General features: G+C 41.9%; 1 protein-coding gene across 1 annotated transcript in view; it reads left to right on the top strand.

Moving 5' to 3' along the window:
* The window catches only part of TRIM23 (tripartite motif containing 23), a 331,702-nt gene that overhangs the window by 37,447 nt on the left and 272,449 nt on the right, over positions 1-21,806 (top strand). The window contains exon 3 of the mRNA XM_069222783.1: positions 15,881-16,002. Within this exon, the coding sequence (XP_069078884.1) occupies positions 15,881-16,002 (122 nt within the window). The remainder of the gene's footprint in view (positions 1-15,880; positions 16,003-21,806) is intronic.

Raw genomic sequence — 21,806 nt, 5'->3', positions numbered from 1 at the left:
ACAGACACAAATGTTATCTTAACTGCAGCCTGTGCCCTTCCCTGATCCATAATATGGTACTGTAAACCAGCAGGCCCAGGGACAAAATATACATGAAAACTTGTTGACTTTGACCCCAAACACTATGTCCTGAGTATTGGGAATTTTACACCCCTGCCCACCTCCCTATTTTTAAGGAATCCCGGGGTAAGTACAGGTGCAGCTGTCCCTCCACCTACCCCTTTGTCTAAGTCTCCACCTTAGTTTATCGCACCTGTAATCAAGGCCTGGGATAGGTTTCACTCTGACCTCCTGCCCCCTTAATAATGGTACTCTTGCAGTTAAAGGCTCGTCATCAGCTGGCGTGTCATGCTGCTGAACACTACCTTTGATCAGATGTAGTTCCGTGCAGGAGTGTCTAGATGCAGCGTCCGACATATCGCTGTCCACAGTTGGTGGCCCTCTACCCAGTGCTGTGTGTCACAGAGGATGAGGTTTTGGCAGGTTGCTCTGCTGCCCGGGTGAGGTGAGTCATTGATTAAGGGTTTTAGTCCTCCTTGGTTGAGTAGATGATGTGGTCTTCATCTGGTCTCAGGTTCGGGGTCTGCAGCTGAGTCACTTCAACATGCTTTATTGCCTGTCAATTCGGGCACACTAAGGGCAATTGCCTTCGCTGCGACAGCTTAGGTTGGCTAGGCAATCTCTGCTCAGGCACATTTCAGCAGTACTGTAAATCCTCCACTTCGGGGAAGGTAACTAACTGGTTCAAAGCGTTGAGCATGCCAGTCACGCTTCCACAAGTCTCTGTCAGATGGACTCAAAGTTGGCACCGGAGTCAATTACTCTCACCTCGCCAGTAGTCCACTCCTCCTGCAGATTTGGCTTGCTTCTTCTGTCTTCTTTAATGCAGGATACCACAGGTATTCCATTAGGAACAGCACTTTCCGTAGGCCGGACTCCAGGTGATGTTACCTCACCTCTGGGAAGCTGGCTGTCAGGCAGATAACAGTCTTGGATGCAATGGAACCCTCTGAGTATTCTGTGAATTACCCCATCCTTGTTTGAAGAGAACCTGGAACTGAAACTACATGTGGGGCAATAGCTCACATTCTTATAATATTCCAGTAGACAGGGAATGTGTATTCTGTATCTACACATCCAGAAACAATTTGGATGGGCCCTTCCATCATGTGTACTTCCCAGGCTGTTCTCCAGACTCAGTCATTGGCGATGCTCCTCACAGCCGGGTTGTCTTTAGGCTTGTGCACCCAAAACAGAGGCACAAGGAGGTGTGAGCATTCTGTACTGGCTTTATCACAGTGACCAGGAATAGATACACATTTTGGGCTGACACTTTCTAAATGATCCTTCACACTTTGACAACAGGAAGTGCAGTCCCATCCTTTTACCTTACCATCCACCAAATGGCAATGTTCAGTGAGACTAATCACCAGCTCTCTGTTTCGAAAGGACCTCACTGAATTTCTAAGGGGAGCTTTTGTTTCCCCACTACTGTGTCTTGGGCTCCTCCCTCGAGTCCAGTGCTTAATTTGTAGAAGAATAAGTGTCAATGCCAAGAGTTTTACTCAGAAGCCTGTGGGCAGCAGTATTGTATGTCGTTGTGCTGAATACCAATGTTCTGTTGTCTTCATTTCCCGTCAAGCATCTTTAAGCTACCACCAGACACTTCCTTCACCTTTTTCTCACTCTTGTAGGGATTCCTCCTTTCTTTGTTTGTCATAGATTCTCTGTATTTCTCTTCCTCCTTTCCCCCTTTCTGTCCCCAGGTCTGTTTTTCACTCTTCCTCTGGATCAAAGTCTACTGAGGAAAAAAGTGTGGTGTACCGCACTAGCAACCACCATCAACTCAGCTTGTATGTCCCAGCAAGAGAACTACGCTCAACCTCGCACACTCCTGCATCCATCGCTGCCACAGCGGAGGCCTCTCCTTTTTCTACCCAGCAGCTGGAACAGCCTGTCCCTACACTTCCGAGCACTTACTTCCTGGTGGACTTCAGAAGGAGACTCAAGATGGGGCTTTTCGACTGAGACACAGCACCCTCAGTGCCCTGATACCCTTAGGGATGATAGTGCTGTGCTTTACAAATGCTGTAATTGTTTGATTGATTCCTTAGCGTCAGGAACAGGGTAGAGGTATAGTACAACTGCTTGCTGCTGGCCTTTTGCTCGAAAGGCAGAACATTTAATTCAGTGGAACTTTCTGAGAACACTTTTAGCCGCTCAGACAAAGAACAAACCAGTGTTGGCAAATCTTCTTTGGGAGAATGCAATAAAATTAAGATGCAGAGGAGATAACGGATCACTGACTGACAAATCTCTCTTCAACTGCTGTGCAAGTACACCGGAAATGATGCTCCCTCTTGCACAGCCAATCACATCTTCACTGCAGAGGAATCCTACTTAACAAGATGCGCCTGTTGCCCTGTGGTCTTCCCTCTGCAGCGATGGCGATGGCGATTAGCTAGTTTCTAAGCCCTACACGTGTTATGATGAATGGAAAGGTGCAGGCGGTTGAGGTGATTTGCTCAAGAGCACACGTGGTTCAGTGATAGAACCAGAATTAGGACTATGATTAGACCAGGGACACCAAACTGGCCTTAGTATCCGAAACGCAGGCCAAACAGAGGCGAGTTAGCCTACATCACAAACATTTCCATTCAGGGCGGCAACGCTGAAAGACTGGAAGGACTGGGGTGCAGCCAGTCATATGTTCTTGTCAGATCTTCAGTATGATTGGGTAACTCTCTGCCGAGAAGAGTGAGCGTCTCTAAACATCTAGAACAGCCGATTTTTATTTATTTATTTTTTCCATGATTTTTTGAGGCATCTTACCTGGGCCCAAATATAGGGCCAGCACGCAGCACCAGACTGTTTCACAAGAATGCACCTTGAACATCATTAGGTCGCAGTGGCCCAGTGGCTAACACCGTGCTTGTGTACTCTGCAGTCTCAGCAGTGAACCGCAGGACAGGATCGCGGCCTGCTATCAGTGTGGGACAGTGAGTGGGCCTTGACAAGACTCTACATGCCCTCCCCCCTTCAAATATCCTGATGAGCCACCATGACACTGTAACTGTCTTTCACTCCACATGGTAAGACATGCAAAGAGAAGGATCTGCAGAGCGTGCGCAGTCCAACAACAGGAGGCTGTAGCGTACGTTCTAATTTTCCAAATGAGACTACTGGATTCGGGCGGCAGAATCGCCTGTACTGCATTGGACTGAGTCCGAACCCGCACCATGTGACGCCTGTCGGCCTAATCCGGGTTTGTTCTGACTAACTAGCAGTGCCTCATCTCCACCCAAGAGCAGGGATGATTGGGGCAACCGGGCCCATGACATACATGACTCCTCGGGGAATCGTGGTTACTGAGATCTTATCCGTTTCTCTCAGGTACGTTAGTCTCACATATGCAAGGACAGTCAGAGGCAGAGTATAATTCAATAGGGTTTTATTGAAGCAACTGCATCTTAGATAATAATGCATACATTGTAATAACTAGAACAATGAAGCACAATAAGATTAAAATTGTGACAAGGAGAGGAATAGTTTAAGAACACAGTGCTGACCTAGGCAAAGACCAGCTAGAAAGAGAAAATAAAACATATTTAGGTCAAAGTGCACAGTGGCAGGCATAACTTGCTAAAATAAAATGTTCAAAACTATGGCTAAAATGGCTACACAACAAGGCCAGATTCAGGATTAAGTCCTAGGGAGTGCACGTTATCAACAGTCCCATCTTACCATCACCCACAAGGCACCCCCCTCCAACCCCTGATGGGCTCCTGCGCTTACCCATGTCCAGAGAACCACTGCCCTATCCACCACAAGGCTCCTCAGTACCAGGGCACTCAGATAAGCTCTTTCACGTCTCACAAAGCACTAAAGACTTGACTGTTCCTATTCCCCAGGCCTCATGATCTACCCATTCTACAGACAGGGCCTTTCCAAGAGTCAGCCAGGGCTTTAAGTAGGCCAGTTCCCTCCGATCTCAAACCCGGACTGACAATACAGGGAGTGCAGAATTATTAGGCAAATTTGTATTTTGACCACATCATCCTCTTTATGCATGTTGTCTTACTCCAAGCTGTATAGGCTCGAAAGCCTACTACCAATTAAGCATATTAGGTGATGTGCATCTCTGTAATGAGAAGGGGTGTGGTCTAATGACATCAACACCCTATATCAGGTGTGCATAATTATTAGGCAACTTCCTTTCCTTTGGCAAAATGGGTCAAAAGAAGGACTTGACAGGCTCAGAAAAGTCAAAAATAGTGAGATATCTTGCAGAGGGATGCAGCACTCTTAAAATTGCAAAGCTTCTGAAGCGTGATCATCGAACAATCAAGCGTTTCATTCAAAATAGTCAACAGGGTCGCAAGAAGCGTGTGGAAAAACCAAGGCGCAAAATAACTGCCCATGAACTGAGAAAAGTCAAGCGTGCAGCTGCCACGATGCCACTTGCCACCAGTTTGGCCATATTTCAGAGCTGCAACATCACTGGAGTGCCCAAAAGCACAAGGTGTGCAATACTCAGAGACATGGCCAAGGTAAGAAAGGCTGAAAGACGACCACCACTGAACAAGACACACAAGCTGAAACGTCAAGACTGGGCCAAGAAATATCTCAAGACTGATTTTTCTAAGGTTTTATGGACTGATGAAATGAGAGTGAGTCTTGATGGGCCAGATGGATGAGCCCGTGGCTGGATTGGTAAAGGGCAGAGAGCTCCAGTCCGACTCAGACGCCAGCAAGGTGGAGGTGGAGTACTGGTTTGGGCTGGTATCATCAAAGATGAGCTTGTGGGGCCTTTTCGGGTTGAGGATGGAGTCAAGCTCAACTCCCAGTCCTACTGCCAGTTCCTGGAAGACACCTTCTTCAAGCAGTGGTACAGGAAGAAGTCTGCATCCTTCAAGAAAAACATGATTTTCATGCAGGACAATGCTCCATCACACGCGTCCAAGTACTCCACAGCGTGGCTGGCAAGAAAGGGTATAAAAGAAGGAAATCTAATGACATGGCCTCCTTGTTCACCTGATCTGAACCCCATTGAGAACCTGTGGTCCATCATCAAATGTGAGATTTACAAGGAGGGAAAACAGTACACCTCTCTGAACAGTGTCTGGGAGGCTGTGGTTGCTGCTGCACGCAATGTTGATGGTGAACAGATCAAAACACTGACAGAATCCATGGATGGCAGGCTTTTGAGTGTCCTTGCAAAGAAAGGTGGCTATATTGGTCACTGATTTGTTTTTGTTTTGTTTTTGAATGTCAGAAATGTATATTTGTGAATGTTGAGATGTTATATTGGTTTCACTGGTAATAATAAATAATTGAAATGGGTATATATTTTTTTTGTTAAGTTGCCTAATAATTATGCACAGTAATAGTCACCTGCACACACAGATATCCCCCTAACATAGCTAAAACTAAAAACAAACTAAAAACTACTTCCAAAAATATTCAGCTTTGATATTAATGAGTTTTTTGGGTTCATTGAGAACATGGTTGTTGTTCAATAATAAAATTAATCCTCAAAAATACAACTTGCCTAATAATTCTGCACTCCCTGTATACTGTAGTCTGTATTACTCTGTGCTACTATACACTGCACCACTCTACTCCCCTGTGCTCTATGACACTCAACTCTACACTCTATGCCACTGCACTCTATGCAACTCTACTATGCAGCACTCTAATCTATGCCACTACATTCTGCTATGCTGCATTTTACACCACTAAATTCATTGCCACTGCACTCAATACCACTGCACTCAATACCACTGCACTCAATACCACTGCACTCAATACCACTGCACTCAATACCACTGCACTCAATACCACTGCACTCAATACACTGCACTCTATGCCACTATACTCTGCCAAACTCTAGGTGAATTCACTGTACAACAGTCCACTCTACGTCACCCCACGTGACTCCACATGCCACTCCAGTACACAACACTCTGCCACTCCACTCTACACCACCCAACTCAATTCTCGCCATTCCACTCTGCAACACTCCATTCCACTCTCCTGTATACCCCTAACTTTTAGCCATGGTGTAAAACACATTGACAAAACCAATTGCTCTTACATAGGTGTGACCTATTGGCTTTGCCAATTATTATTATTATTATTATTATTATTATTATTTTTGCTGCTGTCACAGCAAAGGCAGGAGTACCAAAGGTGGCAGTGTGATCCCTATATACATGGATTAAGACCAGCTTGTGAATAGCGCTGCTCTTTTCCCAGTTGAAGTCATCTAAATTTTGCTGACAGGAAGTCAGGACATTTTTATTAGATCTCCCTATGCGTAATCACCCTGGTTTAGAAGTCTGCTTTGAACCAGTGCAAGCTTCGCAGAGTATTTGTGATGTGGGCCTGAAATCGGGTGTGCTGCAGCATGGTAAACCAAATGAAGGCTGTGTTGATATTTTTCTGTCTCTGTTAGATAAATAGCTTTACCATAGTCCAGGCGGGATTAGATCATGGCTTTTTGACCTCGTGAGGTAAGTATTATTTTTATAATGTGTAGAACACTGACCCTTCAGAATCGGTTCCAAGCCTGCCTTCATTGAATTGTATTTGTCCCACCATTTTCTCTGATCACTGTAATATACGTTTATTCCTTCAAAAGTGTAATCTTGGAGGTTTAAATAGAAAGGCGATAAAGGCACCATAGTCAATATACTTTTGAGGGGTTATGTCGCGTGCAGTATTGATTGTCAATGTTGATTCTAATTTCAATACAGTGAGTAAATAATTGTCTTTCAATCTGTATTTGATTTCGCTCCAATTGCTATAAAGTTTGGACTCTTCTGCCAGAGGCACTCCTGCTGTTTAAGCTCACCTTCTTGTATTTTAGGTCATGACCACTACTCTGCTCCTTTAGATTCTCCCAAGAGTCATTTTCACGTGAGAATGTCCTAGTAATCTCCCTTACAATTGTTTTTATATAAAGAATATTTACGCTTGGACAAAAAACATTTGCACATATTCTTCTCTTTGTACGCATTTGCCTTAATTATGCTTTTAATTACCTTGGCAAAAACTCTTGACTTTGACCAACTTGCTTTCTTTAATCCATGCATGCAGGGTTTCTCGTGTGTCCTTTGGTTCACTGCACCTCAGAACGCACCCCCAAACGTGGACTTGGTTCTCCTCATGTTGAATATGCAGTGTAAGCTTTTTTGGGGGGTTTACTAGTCACCTGCAAGCTTTGAGCTGGCTATTTGTGAATGACCGTACCAAAATGCATAGTGGGCTTGGAGCTCGTCTATTGCTTCCCATTGGTTGGCTTTATAACTCGCATTTGCTTTCTTCTTATTCAGTGGCTTGACTTTACTTCTTGTAATTGTCCCTTCATTGGAGCATAGTTTTTTTTCTTTTTTTTTTTTTCTTTTTTAAACCATCTTTTGTTTAGCCTACTTGTATTCTACCACTGCTCACATTTAGGGAATTACTTTTTTCTTTTCCATTAAGCCCTCTGTGAGAGTGCATGTGTTTTCTTGCACTCTTTTTTGCTGCAGCCCCATTTACTGCCCCCATGTTCTTTCTCCGTTCCCCCGGATACCCTCCCTCCCGACTGACTCTGTCCTGGGTGTGTTGTGTGGGTTCTATATCAACCCTATGTGCTCAGTGTTGCTCTTTCTTTCGCCCTCCGTTTCCACTACTTGTTTCCTTGTATTATTATTATTATTTTTTTAATTACTCTTCCCGCACAGCCTTAAGGTTGTCAGTTGCTTCCTCCTCCTGCGTCTTTGTTGCTTCCAAAACCACCCCATCCACTCAACCCCCCCCCCCCCCCCCCCCCCACACACACACACACACACACTGCTCCTTCGTTGCCACCCTTAAACACAATATTACAATTGTTTTTGCGGCTGGATCCCACCGCTTTTATAATTTTAAATAAAAATAACTATTTTGTGCACGTGAAAATATTTTTGCTTTATTTATTGCTGCCAAGTGCCATCCATCGTGTTCGGACACTAAGAAAAATGAAATTGCACCTGTGTTGTTTAGTAGGTTCACACGTGCCTTCCTGATGAATACATGCACGTCATCACGCATGCGCATATCTCCTAAATGACTTTGCCACAGGCAGTGTCATTATTTTTATGCCAATGCAGCACAACACCGTTAAAAAGCTGTGACCTATTTGCTTCACCATCGCTTGTTTCTTCTAATTCTCCTGGTGGTTCTTTTGTGATTGCGTGCTGTTGCTTCAGGAGGCTTTGCCTAGTGTCCTAGACAAACAGAAGCAGTTCTTGGTATGAAGATTAATGGTTGTGCACCACTTTTTAAATAAACAGATCTTTTGTAACAAAGTTCAGTCCATTTGAAGTTGAAAGAATAATACATTTTCTCTTTATTTTCTTCCTCATCAATGATGTATAAAATGATAGTGACAACAGCTGTCAACTTCAAATGGACTGAACTTTGTTACATTAATCATTAATCTTCATGACTGTGTTTTTTTTCCCCTTTTTTCTATAAAAAGGTGTACACCCTGGCAGCGGGTGTTTGGTTTAGGTGCATACAGGGAACAACATAATATATATATTTTTTTCACGTCACTGGAGATACATTGGGATAGGTGCGCACTCTATGAGCTTGCTGCATTATTTTGGAAGATTCAGTTCTTGGTATGGTTCACATAGTAAATTGAAACCATGGCTTCCAGATATTTTGAACTTTTAGCCAAATTTTCATGCCTTGTCTAAGATTTGTTTCTTTTCTTTATTTTTTCCGTGCATCCCATATTGATCTTTATTGAAGTGTAGTTCTTCACTGTGAAACAACCACAATTCCTCACAGTTAAACAACTCGTGCTGCTTGAGTGTTTTTGAGAGTGATGCAGCTATATTGAGAAAACTGTTACAAATATGTGCTATAATATGTGGACTTAGGGCAACATTTTCAGAAGTGACTCCTGTTGTATACTGGACCAGCTTCCAGAGTAATCACTGGGTGAGTGGTTTTGAACAGCTGGACACTTGAGTGAGATATGAGGCATGGATACCCTCTCCTCCCCACTATTTCCGATAACAATAGATCCATTCTGATGTGATCTGAAATTGTTTGCATGATAGGGGTTTAAGGATTGGAGAAACAATATACGTAGTCTTGGTGCATGCAGATTATACCTACAATTTATTTTCTGATCCCTCTGAGGGAATTAACACAGTATGCAGGATATCAGGATTCAATTCGAACTGTGAATCAAAATTATTTCCTCTGGGAGGGATACATATCTGGGAATTAAACATGCTTCTGTACTGATTTGGGAAACACCTGCTTTCACATACTTGGGCATGCAGGGATCTATCACATGTTAAACATGGGCAAAGTGCTGGAAAAACGTAAAACAATCAGTGACATTCTGGACCATCTTCTTTTTGTCGGTGATAGGCGGAGTGCTGATAACGGAAAATGGCCCTGTTAACACGATGCCTAGATAAATTGTATGGCTCAATGCTTCCTGTGCCATAGAGCCTATTTAACAAGCTTGGTCAATTACTTTTCTCATTGGTAAACTCTGAGTTAAACTGGCAACGGTGAAGCTGCTGTATTAAGTGTGCACTTTGACTGCTGGTTGTAGAGATTCGTTACATAACATTGCAGGGTTATAGAGATTATTTACATTACGCATCAGGTGCAGCATGTAATACAATAGGCTAGATGACAACCACAACTTGGAAAAGGTTTTCTTGAGGGGCATGCATGGATGAGAGATGCTCCCAGAGTAACTCATGATGGCTAGGCATATTCTGGCGTAGTACCAGTCTGGTCAACAACCACTTGTTTGCCCCGTCGACTGTTAATGTGTGAGTCAGTGCAGTTGTATGACACCCACTATTGCAGTCAAGCTCTCATTGTGGTGTAGTTCACCATTGTGTAAAATATGTGTACAGCAAGATGGAATGAGATGATTTGAGATCTTTATCTGAGCAGAAGATGCAAATATAAATTAGACTGCAAGAGAGGTATGGAGAACGTTCTCCTATATGGCACAGGCTCCACATAGACAGTGACAATGTTACTGATCGTAGTGCTATCTGTATCTTGGGTCTCACAAATGATAAGGGGTTGATGTTACAAGAGCTGTCGTTAGATGGGCCTTACATATTCTAGAGCTTGTAACAAGTAAGGAATGGAATAGAGCATGCATACAAGTTATGAACAATCAAACAACACTAGATTTCAAATAATCCAGTTCAAATATTTACATGGTATCTTTTTTGCACTGAAGTTTATTATCAAATATCAATACCCTAACATTTCTGCCAACTGTCCAAAATATGGACACCACAGCAGATTTCTTGCAGATATTGTGGGATTGATCAAATGAAGCTTTTGGTCAGAGCTAGTGGTTTAAATGGATCCATAACTCAAGGATTAACAATGCTAACAGTGAATGATACTTGCTGGGGGTAATCCAAAAGAAGAAGAAAAAAAAAGATGAGACATTTGAAGTGCCAGGATTAGTGCTGCGGCTTTCTGAAGCCCTGAGTTTAGACAGTTGAAGAAGGGACCTAGTGGAATGGGCTACAGCAGAGTAAAATACATATGGAAAAACACAAAAACAAATTAAAAACTAGTGGAGGATCTGGAAGAATGGGCAATAATAATCCTTAAGGTGATGGAGTCTCCCGATAGTTGACTTCCATAAATTGAAGTATTGACATAATAATTGGAACGATGCACAGATATTTGCCAGTTGGGGGTATAAAAAAGAATTATGACTAATGTACATGAAATGGGTAGTTGAATTTTTGGATTTGGGTTGCTGTTGGCATAATTTAGATGGGAACAAAAGGTACTAGTGGAAAGATAAAAAAGGATACAGCTATATAACTGTGTATATAATGTGGATGACTCTGCATCGCTCCTAGGAAACGTGACTGTAATGAAAATGATATACACAGCATGCATTGTGCTGTTGTGGCAACTATTATATTACTAAATAACTGGCAGACACTGATCATATCTATTCTGCATGAATTAACCATTGTATTGTGGTAGTGGCAACTTAAACTAATAATCAAGAAAGGATGAGAATATGAAACAAAACACTCAGTGTTGGGTATTAACAGAGATATTCCTCTGGTTAGATTAACTGTTTTTTATTCACAGTATGACAGTCTCAGCAGTGCTAGGTTACAGTAAACCTGCAGGCTACTGTCCATATAAACGTTGAACACTGTGATAATCAGATAGTAAACATGTATTCATGTAGATCATGAAATGTATTCATGTGATTTGACCTCTATGTGTGTGGTATGTCTTTAGTTCGCACCTACCCAAAAGGCAGCGAAGGACTGTACCTTGTCAGGCACTAGCATAAAGTCAACGAGCAAGTAGAGAACAAGCCAGGTTGTGGATAGTAAATGCATTGTGGTGTAGTGTTCTTTAAAGAGATGATCCTTCAATTGTTTGCTAAATTGGAGCAGCATTGGGGCGGGCGTGCTGGTCATCGGGATTTTGTTCTGGATTGCGGGTGGTTAAATGGAAAAGGTATGCTATCTTGGTTTCTTCTTCTTTTTTTTTTGTCCTGTCTGCAGGTGAGAGTATATCCATTAGAGATAGTGAGCTTGTCTACAGGAAAGAGGAGAGTACTGATCGTGGTGATCATAACCACAACATCAGCTATCATCTGCCCTCCATAAATGAGAACATGGGGCACAACCTCAGCGACAAGCATTCCAAAATCAGATTGAATTCTCACTCACATATCACCTTGAAATAATTTCTAACTATACTAATTTGTGTCCAGTTTATCTTTTTATGAAAGTATTTTTTTGTCTCCAAATAATAGCTTTCATTTAGTAATTTAACTCATTTATTGCTCTAATACCAGCTTGTCATTTTATAAAGATACCATAATTTACACCAGGTTTTCTTTTTAATAACTTCCCAAATATTATTTGCCCACTTTGATTATGCCAGTGATGCTATATCTAATATTCTGAGGTACCTTTTAATAGATCAGTCTCTTTTTGTAATTTGCTTTGGTGTACTTTCAAATGGCAGTCACTGTCTTGATGTGCACCTGTGTCATATGTACACATCCCATATGCCTATCAATAACTTAATGTGGCACAAGTACAGCCTTATGTCATGCAATCTCCATGATAAGTTCCAGGTACCTCCAAATATCAGCTAATGCCTAATATCTATGTTTACCGTGGTTCATGTTGATTGGCTCAGCCCACCATTAGTGTTGTGAGGAAGTCATATTGTGTTGTGCAGTACTTCACATTAAAATCTTTGAATAAATATACCTGAGGAATCCACTTGTATTCTTCAAAACTGGACATGATACTTCAGAGATGTTCAATACAGTATTCTAGACGTGACCTCCAAAACCTGATGCAGTACTCTATTTGTGGTCTTTAAAACTGAGCAGGAGGTGACATCCAGAGCTCAACCTTGTCAAGGATATCATCAAAACCTGACTAAAATTCCAGAGGTGCAGATGGGTAGGGGGAGTACACGTGGATGGATCAGTAGTCCGAAAGTCACCTGAAAATTGTGCAAGCTTTTGCTGAATATCTGGAGGGGTTGTATAATTCATGTGCCATGGCCGATCAAGGGGACCTGAAGGCTTTTATTGCAGACCTCCCGACAACCTGTCAGAATCCTGACCAGAGGAATCTATCTGACGTGAAGGTCACTGAGGGTGAGGTGGTGGAAGCTATATCCCAATTCCGCAGTGGTAACACCCCTGGCCCTAATGGCTTCCCACCAGAGCTTTTCAAATGTGCAAAGTCTAACGTTGTGAAAGTGATGCCTAAACTGTTTTGCAGGGCGAAGGACCAGGGCAGACTGACACTGAACCTTGGGGAGGCAGGGATCGTCCTTATCCACAAGGAGCGCAAGCCAGCAGATGATTGCCCCTCATCTACACCGATATCTCTGATTAATGTGGAGACAAAGGTGTTGGCGAACATAATGTCAAACAAGTTGTGGACTCCTTAATTGACCCAGACAAATAAGGGCTTATGCTGTACAGGGCCTGCAACACAAATTAAGATGATTGATGGGCTGCCTGGCACGAAGTACGAGTCTTGAGAAATCAGGGGTCCTTCTGGTCCTTGACACCGAGAAGGCATTTAATTCACTGGAGTGGCCATATATGCTTGCGGTGCTTAATAAGATAGGCTTCAGCGCTTCGCTTCTCTTGTGGGTGCGATTGCTATATAAAGTTCTGGTGGCAAGAGTATGGGTCAGTGAGGCGTGATATGGGGTTTTTCCATTATCTAGGAGCACCAGGCAAGAATGCCATGCTGTCACCACTGTTTGTGGTGGCCTTGGAACTGCTGTTGGCCTGGGTCCGATGTGATGCGCAGATGAGAAGCAGGCCACGGGGAAGCTAGGATAGTGGGGGTGAATTGACTCTGGAGAGCCCCCTGTAGGACTGTGTCTTCTCAGTGGTTTGTGTAAGATTGAGGGCCACGGGAAAGGGTATTGCCTTAGTATCGCCAGGCTGGGAGATGTTTGGTGAGATGGGGCACTGGTATCATTTGCTGAATTGCAGGCTATTCAGAACTTACAGGGAGTCAGATGCTGCTTTATCAGCAAATGAAATTCTTCCTGAGAGGAGGATGGGACCCTCCGAGGTTGGAATAAAGAGTGCTAGTGGCTCCTCAGAAGGATCATGCATTGTACCAAATTTATTCTACCCTATTGAACAATGGCCTTCCGCAACTTGATTCCATGAGGGAGACATGGGAGAGAAACTTGGAGAGGCTTGAGTGAAGTGGCAATTTAGGCAGGATTCTGGCTGATCCAGTTGAAGATACTTTAGGGAGCATTTTTTTACCCCGACCCGATTGTTTCAGATGGGCAGGGTGACTAATGATCTTTGCCTGCGCTGCTTGCATATAAGGGGCCCCCTACTTCATACCTTGTGAGATTGTCAGGAGATCTGGGATTATTGCAAACGGATTGGTGAGCAAATCTCAGAGATACTGGGCTATGAGGTATGTCCCAGTTGATTAATCTGGGCATTTGGAGGGAGCAATGTCTGAATTGGTATGCCCAGCTGTCTAGTAATTTGGCCCTGATTGTGGCCCGTAGAAACCTCCTCAAACACTGGGGTGCCAAGATGCTACTGAAGGGGTGGGAACAGAAGTAAGGAATGGATTGGTGCATGTAGGCGGAGAGACAGATATATCGGGTGTGCCCCTGAAAGTTAAACGAAGTATGGGGCCCATGGCTGGAATTGAAGGACGGCAATGGGTAAAACGCCAAGGGAGGGTCGAGGTACACAGGGATAGGAACCGTCTCAGAGGGCCAAGGGGGTGGGATTCACTGGAGAGATTATTGGGGCTATGGCAGCAAACAGGAGTCCAATCTTGTCACTTTAAGGAATATTGCACGAAAATCTGTCGCATGCCTTCGGTTTTGGGGGGATTTGTTATTGCGGTTTGTTTTGTTAAAATGTAATAAAAAGAATATAAAAAAATGCCAGAGGTGCCTTTAGAGCTTTACATAACTTAGCCATGCTACCCTGATAATTGATAGCAATCTAACTACAATTCTATAAAAGCTGGATAACTTTTTTTTTTGTATTTTTCGTTCTCTCCCAATTTACACGTCATCTGGCATTTTAAGCGTTAAGTATAGGTGTAAATATTTGTTTTGTAAATGATTGTCACTGTGTTTGAATAGGGCCAGCTCTGTACTACTGCCATTGAAAGCAGCTCTCTAGCATTGCCACTACAAGTGAAACCATAATGCAACAAATTGTCTTTAAGAATAATCTTGTTTCTAGGGGGAGTAGAGTGCAAAATAAGTAAAGTATTTTACCTGGTGCTCTCAGTATAGTTGCAGCAGATCTTTTGTAAATTACATTCAAGTAACATATTTGCGGGTATTAACTGCTTTGTCATTCGCAACTACATTCTATGCCTCTTAACTCTACTCTGCACTCTATGCCACTGCACTCTATGCCCCTCAATTCTACTTCCCGCCTTTCAATTCTGCTATGCACCACTCTAATCTAGGTCAGAGACTACTAAATAGAGGAAGGCTTTGCTTCCTCTGGACTCCCCATGCTTCCATCCTGAGACCTATTTTAAAATGGGGAAAAATTTATTGTAACCTAGATTTTGCCATATTTAGTACAGTTTTTCTTGCATAATTTTAATTTACTTAAGCAAAACTGTTTGCAAATCATACCTAATTTTTATTAATATTTAGTGAAATGTATTAGACGCAGGGACAATTTATCTAACCTTTTTGTTTTGCTCAGCCCACTCATCTAAATTTTGAAAATAATCTAAAGGGATGGTGATGGTTTATGTGATGTATTTATAAATAAAATAAAATATAAACTGCAGAACGCAAGTTGAATAATGTACTAGCAAGAGAATCTAAAGATTTGAAGTAAAATATGGATTCAGTAGTCGAATGCTGCAAATTGCACCTAACACTTTTCAGTGTAGTTACAGTTCCAGGTTAATGATAGGACTTTGTACAAAATTATTTCATTTTACTAATCGTCAAAGGGGTTAATGAGATTCTTAATTCAGTGAGTCCGACTGGGAGGGTTGAACGGAAAACCGTGTCATATAAGAGGCGAATAATCCCACCAGGAGCTTTAGTAGCAGTGCCATGCAATGTGTTTTGTGGGTACAAACAGGAAATTAATGTTCAGTTCAACTGCAGGTAACAAAATGTGTAAATTTAGGGGAAAGCTGTACTAATCTGTCGTTTTTAAATAAGTGTTTGAAGCTCTAGACCAATATAAATAGATCTTTCAAAATAGTTTTGCATATTTTTAAACCTTGTTTTAAATTCAGTTTTCATCAGGCCTCTGCAACTCTTTGAACCAGTCTTTAACAAAGCTCTGTCTGCTCAACAGGTGATTCTGGTGTCTGGGGATTGAAGAAAAACTTTGCTTTGTTGGAACTGCTGGAGCGGCTTCAGAATGGGGCATCTGGCCCATACGGAGCCCCAGATGAAGCCATTGGAATATCTGGAGAGGTATTTAATGTTTTCCTGTAACTTGTGTTTGAGCTTAGGGTGTGTAGTTGGTGTTTTAGAGCTCCTGGCATAGGGTTCTTGGGCCTTAGTGCATTTTTCTGAATTCCTAACGGTGTCAAACAACAATCAGTGATGGCTCTCCTTGATACTTCCATGGTGCTGAGCATTCACAGATTCAAATTATTATTCACTTTCTTAAGCCTTCAAAATGTACCCTTTTCCATTTTTAAGTCTTGCCTGCCAGACATCACAAGCTGTCTGATTGCAAAGGACCTATTGTGAACTTAAGAGTTGGTACCCATAGGCTGGCTTTGTCACTCTCATTTGCTTGCTTCTTGCTAGACGGATTGCCATCCTCTTCTTGTGCTTGTCCCTTGGCTAGAGCATATTCTCTTTATGATCCCTTTGACTGGCTTATTTGTATACTTCCACTGATCACATGTGGGGAACTATTTATTTCTGTTTTTCAGCAGTCGGTGAGTATTCAGGGTTTCTCCCTTTTATTTTGCTCTCCCCTCAAATACCTATGCCCTGCAGTGTGTTCCTTCCCACCCCTTTTAGCTTGTCTGTAAAAGCATAGCAATAGAGATTATTTTTTCTGGTGTATGTCTGAAGGGCACACTTCTAAGGTTGGTGTCTCCTTCGTTTCACATACTGCATGATAGCACAAGCTTTGGCACACAAAACCTCTTAAAAACTTGGGGAGATGGCCATCAGTTGCACTCAATGAGCGGAAGTCTGAGGCAGAAGGTGTACCTAGCATGACAATTCTCCAGACACCCATAATTCTGCTCCCAGATCTCCCAGAGAGGACTGGATGGCTAAATCCTGTGAAATTAAATTTAGGACTTTCTTTTACATTCTGACTGTTCCTTATTCTTTTTAAACTCTGTTCAGAGGTTCTGGAGTGAAAGGTATTTGAAAAATAAACTGTCATTTATAAAGGTTGGATTGGAGTTGAATGTACAGTTCTGAAATACCATAAATATATGTTTGCTTTTCCTACAATGTTTGGAAATGTTTTTTTTCTTTTACTCTTTTAAACAATGCTTAGCAGACAAACATTGACAAAGCCAATAACTTGGCACTTGTAGCTTTGCCAGTGCTTGCTGTACGTATGCAGCTGTCTCATAACACTGTCTTACATTTTTAGGGTTACAATGCACTTGCACATTTGAGTCTGATTTTAGGCTCCCATATTAAGCCACTGCCGATCATGGCAAAGTTTGCTAGATTAATCAGGAATAAATGTTAGCACACCATGCATAGATTCACTTATGTAATGGGCAGAAATACATTGTTAACAATGGCCTTCCAATACCATATAAGCTTTCCCCTTGTCAGATAATCACATTTATATCTATCTAATAATATGAAGTTGCATGACTCTTGTAAACTTCAGAAAGGGTGAAACATATTTGCTTGTCTGCCATCAGCGTAGAACATAAAGAAAATATGAACATGTTAAACCAGATGTAGTGTTTTTTCGATTATATTTTATTGAGAAATATCACAAATTAGCTCATAGGACCGTTTCTTCTAGAATATAACCAAGTACATCAATGTCTGTCTGTAAAAAGCCTTCTAATACATATTTTATAATATATTTGTAAATGATATTTACATTTCAGGAATTCTAAGGCATGTGCTAAATTACCTGACCACAATTTGTCATCTGTAAAAGTATCAGCCACCTTATTTGAAATAGTTTTTCAATTAATATACCTTTCTAGGTTTTGCCCAAATATTCATTTTTATTAATAATTCTTATTTTTTTCCCCACAATTTCATCTACAATTTCTTTGTGTTTTTATTTGTATGGTGATACTACTGTTATAGGAGCTTTTCTCAGTTGAAAACAGGCGGCTCATAGTATCAAGCGCAGATAGTCCAACTTGTACTATAATATCCAAAAATTATCTATACTGATTTCCTGTTTTTATTTTGTATTTTTTTTTTTCTTTATTTTTTTTTTTTCTTCATGGAAACATAAGCCACTTCTTTCACTCATTTACTTGCTTAATGAACGTAACACTTAATGTCGCCCCTTGGCTAAGCTGAAGTTGAATACTGAAAGTAACTTTCCTGATAAACAAGTGTTACTTTGAAGGAACAATTTAGAAGGACTATTCATCATTAGCTTGAAGGCCATCCTCCTTTCCTAAATCGATTTTATTACTCTGTGTCCATAAGTTGGAAAACATTCCAATATAGTCTTATTGCCTGCAGCAGCAAAGCCTTGATGTTGGTTGTATGCCGTTGGAGCCAAAAAGAAATACAGTTTCTCCCTTTTACTTTATGCCTTGAATGCGATTGGTGTGTGGTGAATGCAATTGGGGTTACAGGGTAACCTAGGAATGAGTCATTTGAGTGATTCGCAAAGCTCGAGACAATGCCTTAGAGAAAAACAGCTTTTGCTTTTTCAAAGTGATCCCTTGTTGACAACAGTGTTCAGAGCCTGTGAATCTATATATTTGCCAAAATGTTGTTATGACAAATAAATATACGTACTCTGCATGGCCACTCCTAAAAACATAAATTACCGGCAACCAACATCTCTGTAGTGCATTCACCTGTATTCCAAAATACTCATCCATGCGCAAGCAGAGTAATTGTCACTGTCTTTTTTCAAAGACAGATGGAGGATGTTTTTGCATCCGTGTTACACTGCCATAAATGAGCTAGCCTCTCTCTTCCAGAATCTGCAACGATCTACTTTTATCACACAGTGCTTCTGGTAGCATATCTCAGCTGCCTTTCCAAGACGAGGAGAAGACGACAGCTATCTTTGTTGTCATTCCTCACCACCACTGTTTTATTGCCAGAACAAGCTGCAAAATGTTAGTAACCGTTAAGTAACATTTTCCTAATTTTGAAACTTGAACATTTTAACATTCATTCTAACACCCTATGATTACTCAGTCATCTGCTAGACCACTCCTCTACATCCCCAATTTCAGGGGTACGTCTAGCCCCAAGAGCAGAAGATGAGATTTACCTGGAGGTGAAAAGTAGAGTTTTCATCTTCTGTGGTACTTTTTTTTTTTTTTTAATAAATACATTTTATTGATTTAGCAAAAGACAAAGAAATAATAATACAAATACAAATAACATGGCACCAACTGGTGCCTGGGAACGGTCAATCCCCGGTCCGAATCAGGACTCTGTAAACAGTATCTGTGCACAGAAATAATAGTTGGTACTTTTTAAAATGTATTTTAGCCACATTATTCAACAAATGTAGGCTAAACAAAGTTTCTTAACTGGCAATTACTTAAAGCCTTTCCTAAACTGCTATCATGAAATTGAGCCATATAGTCAACTTATCATTAAAATCATATATCAAGTAAAATGTGACAATGAGGATTAAACAGCAAAGTAAAGGTATTTGATTCCCATGTCCTTTCCACTTCCCTCTCAAAATGCTTCTATTAGAAAAAGTTGAGACGCAAGCATGAAAAAGCAAAGTTTGACTTGATCCCATCTTCGTCTCTGAAGGGAAGGCGCAAGAGCATCACGTTGTAACTCTCATTCCCTGGAGGTAACCGGCCACAGAACCAATTCCTGAGTTGGTCCTGTCATGCTTGAGATCCCTGGGTCTTTGTCGACCCTGCAGCAGATAGGGTCTTCAAAAAGGATATAATGCAAATCTTCTTGCAGTGGTGGTTTGGGTGACAGCCAAAGTAGAATTACAGAATTCTTCAATCTGGGCCAACAACTTTTGAGCCTTTTGCCCCACTTAATGAGGCCATCATAGATAATCTGATGACTATGTGATTGAAACTGTGTTCTTATCCACCAGGTTGTTGGTGGACAGCCATGCGACATAAAATAGTGCCTGGTGACACCGATTTTTCTCTCCAAGCACCCTGCTCCAGAGAGTCTCATTGTACAGACTGTGACCAGGAAAGAAAATTCTAATTCACTAACCCACAGTACCTTGTAAAGAGAATACAAAAGAAGCAATGCCTTTGGCATATTTATGTTTTCTTCTGCCAGTTAGCACAGAGGTCTGTAAAAGCAGTTTGTGTGTTGGGCCCGCTATACACATTGTGAGGAAATGGGGTGCATTATATGGTCTGACGGCGCAACCTCAACTTGTAATACACTACTGATCACTTCAGGACCAGTCAGGTTTTGTTTGTTAAATCACAGCTCAACCTTGTGTAGCTGTGGCTCTGAGAAGTCAGGCTTATGCAAAGGGACAAGTGTAAAGCATTTAAACATAGCTAAAACAATTGGAAAAGAAATAACTCAACACTCAAGAAATCCAACACCAGTTAATTAAAATAGAGTATATTTTTATGACATTATGGACACCAACATGAAAAACATCCACCAGCTCTGGAGATATGGATTTTACAAGAAACAATAAATCAAGACTTTTCACTTCCCACGAGCAAGCCTTGGCAAATTTAACAAATTTGGCACATAAACTCTTTAAAAGAAAACTTTGTCAGACTGGAATGTGGTTACTTGGAGATACTTTGGGGGACCAACTCTAGCAGGCAACCAGTCAAGGGAGTAAGCAGGGTCAAACAGAACAGTTACCGCCTTAAGAAAGGCTGGGTGGCAAAGTTTCACTTCGAAGTCTCTCCTGGGTCCAGCAGACTCAGGTCAACTTTTCAGCGTTGGTTCCTATTCCCTTTGGCTGCACAGATGGCGAGGATCTGCAAACTGGGCTACCAACTCACACCAGAAGGCATATTCAGCTTTTGTGGCCCTGTGTTGTGAACAGGAGTCAGCAACTGACTCTTGGAGTCTCTGCTTCAAGATGGGCTCGGGCCGACTTCTCCACGAGCAAGACACAGCAGTAAGCACAGGCCTTTCCCGCACTAGCCCAAAAGCATCATGTTCAGTCCGACTTCTGTGCAGCATCTTCTAGTCAAGCAAGAGCTGAGTTTTGGGTGGCAGATGTGTCCCTTTTATGGCCAAAAAGTGTCTTCAGGGCAGGTTGCTGTCACTAGCCAGTGGGCTAATAGATTTCCTCCCGCATGATGACAACTTCCAATGAAGTGTGGCATCCAGCCATCCCAGAAGGCTCCATTCTGTTCACTTTTATGATGGCAGAGCTCCTCTCTCGCCCTCGAGCTCATTAGCTCACCCTAGAGATGTGGTTACTTGTGAACTACACGCCAATGGGAAAACCAGTTAGGCCAGTATTTCCCCTCTCTGTACCCAACACCAACCTGTCTACCTGAACAAAAGATCAGCCCCTCTAACATTTGCCCTGCATGGGCGGTTTCCCCTTTGAAGCTCGCCTTTTGGGCTAATAACCTGTGTGGTTTCCTTCTAGCAGGAGGTAACACGTTCTCTAATGGCAGATCTCTATTGTTACCTGTATTGGGAGTGAATTACACATCTCCCCAGGCAAGCAGAAGGTGTCTCGTGACCAGCCTCAGTAAATGGCCACTGGAAACCTTGGGTGACAGAGTAGAAACTTTCTAAAAGTTGTATATAGCAACAAGCTATGTTAATTTCGACTTTGACTTCAAGTCGGACTTAATGTAACAGTTTGTTTGATACCTTGAACCACCAACTTTGGTAATCCCATTCAGAAGTTAGCACAGCTCAGACGTCAAGAGGGTAACTCTGTACTTGCCAATGGGGCTCCCTATCTCTCTTGTAGCCAAAACAACAATTTCGGGTTTTCGCTGCTGGACCATGATAATCACATATTTTACTTTTCTAAAATGTAACACCTAGGCTTTGGACTCGATATGCCTGCTGTAGGGGTGACCTACACACGTTTAAAGGCGAGTTTGGGCTTTGCCATTGCCTAAAATGGCAAAGTTGTGTTAGCA

The sequence above is a fragment of the Pleurodeles waltl genome, chromosome 1_1 (assembly GCF_031143425.1).
Source record: "Pleurodeles waltl isolate 20211129_DDA chromosome 1_1, aPleWal1.hap1.20221129, whole genome shotgun sequence".
NCBI classification, from domain to species: domain Eukaryota; kingdom Metazoa; phylum Chordata; class Amphibia; order Caudata; family Salamandridae; genus Pleurodeles; species Pleurodeles waltl.
This window is presented reverse-complemented; position numbering and strand designations above follow the sequence as displayed.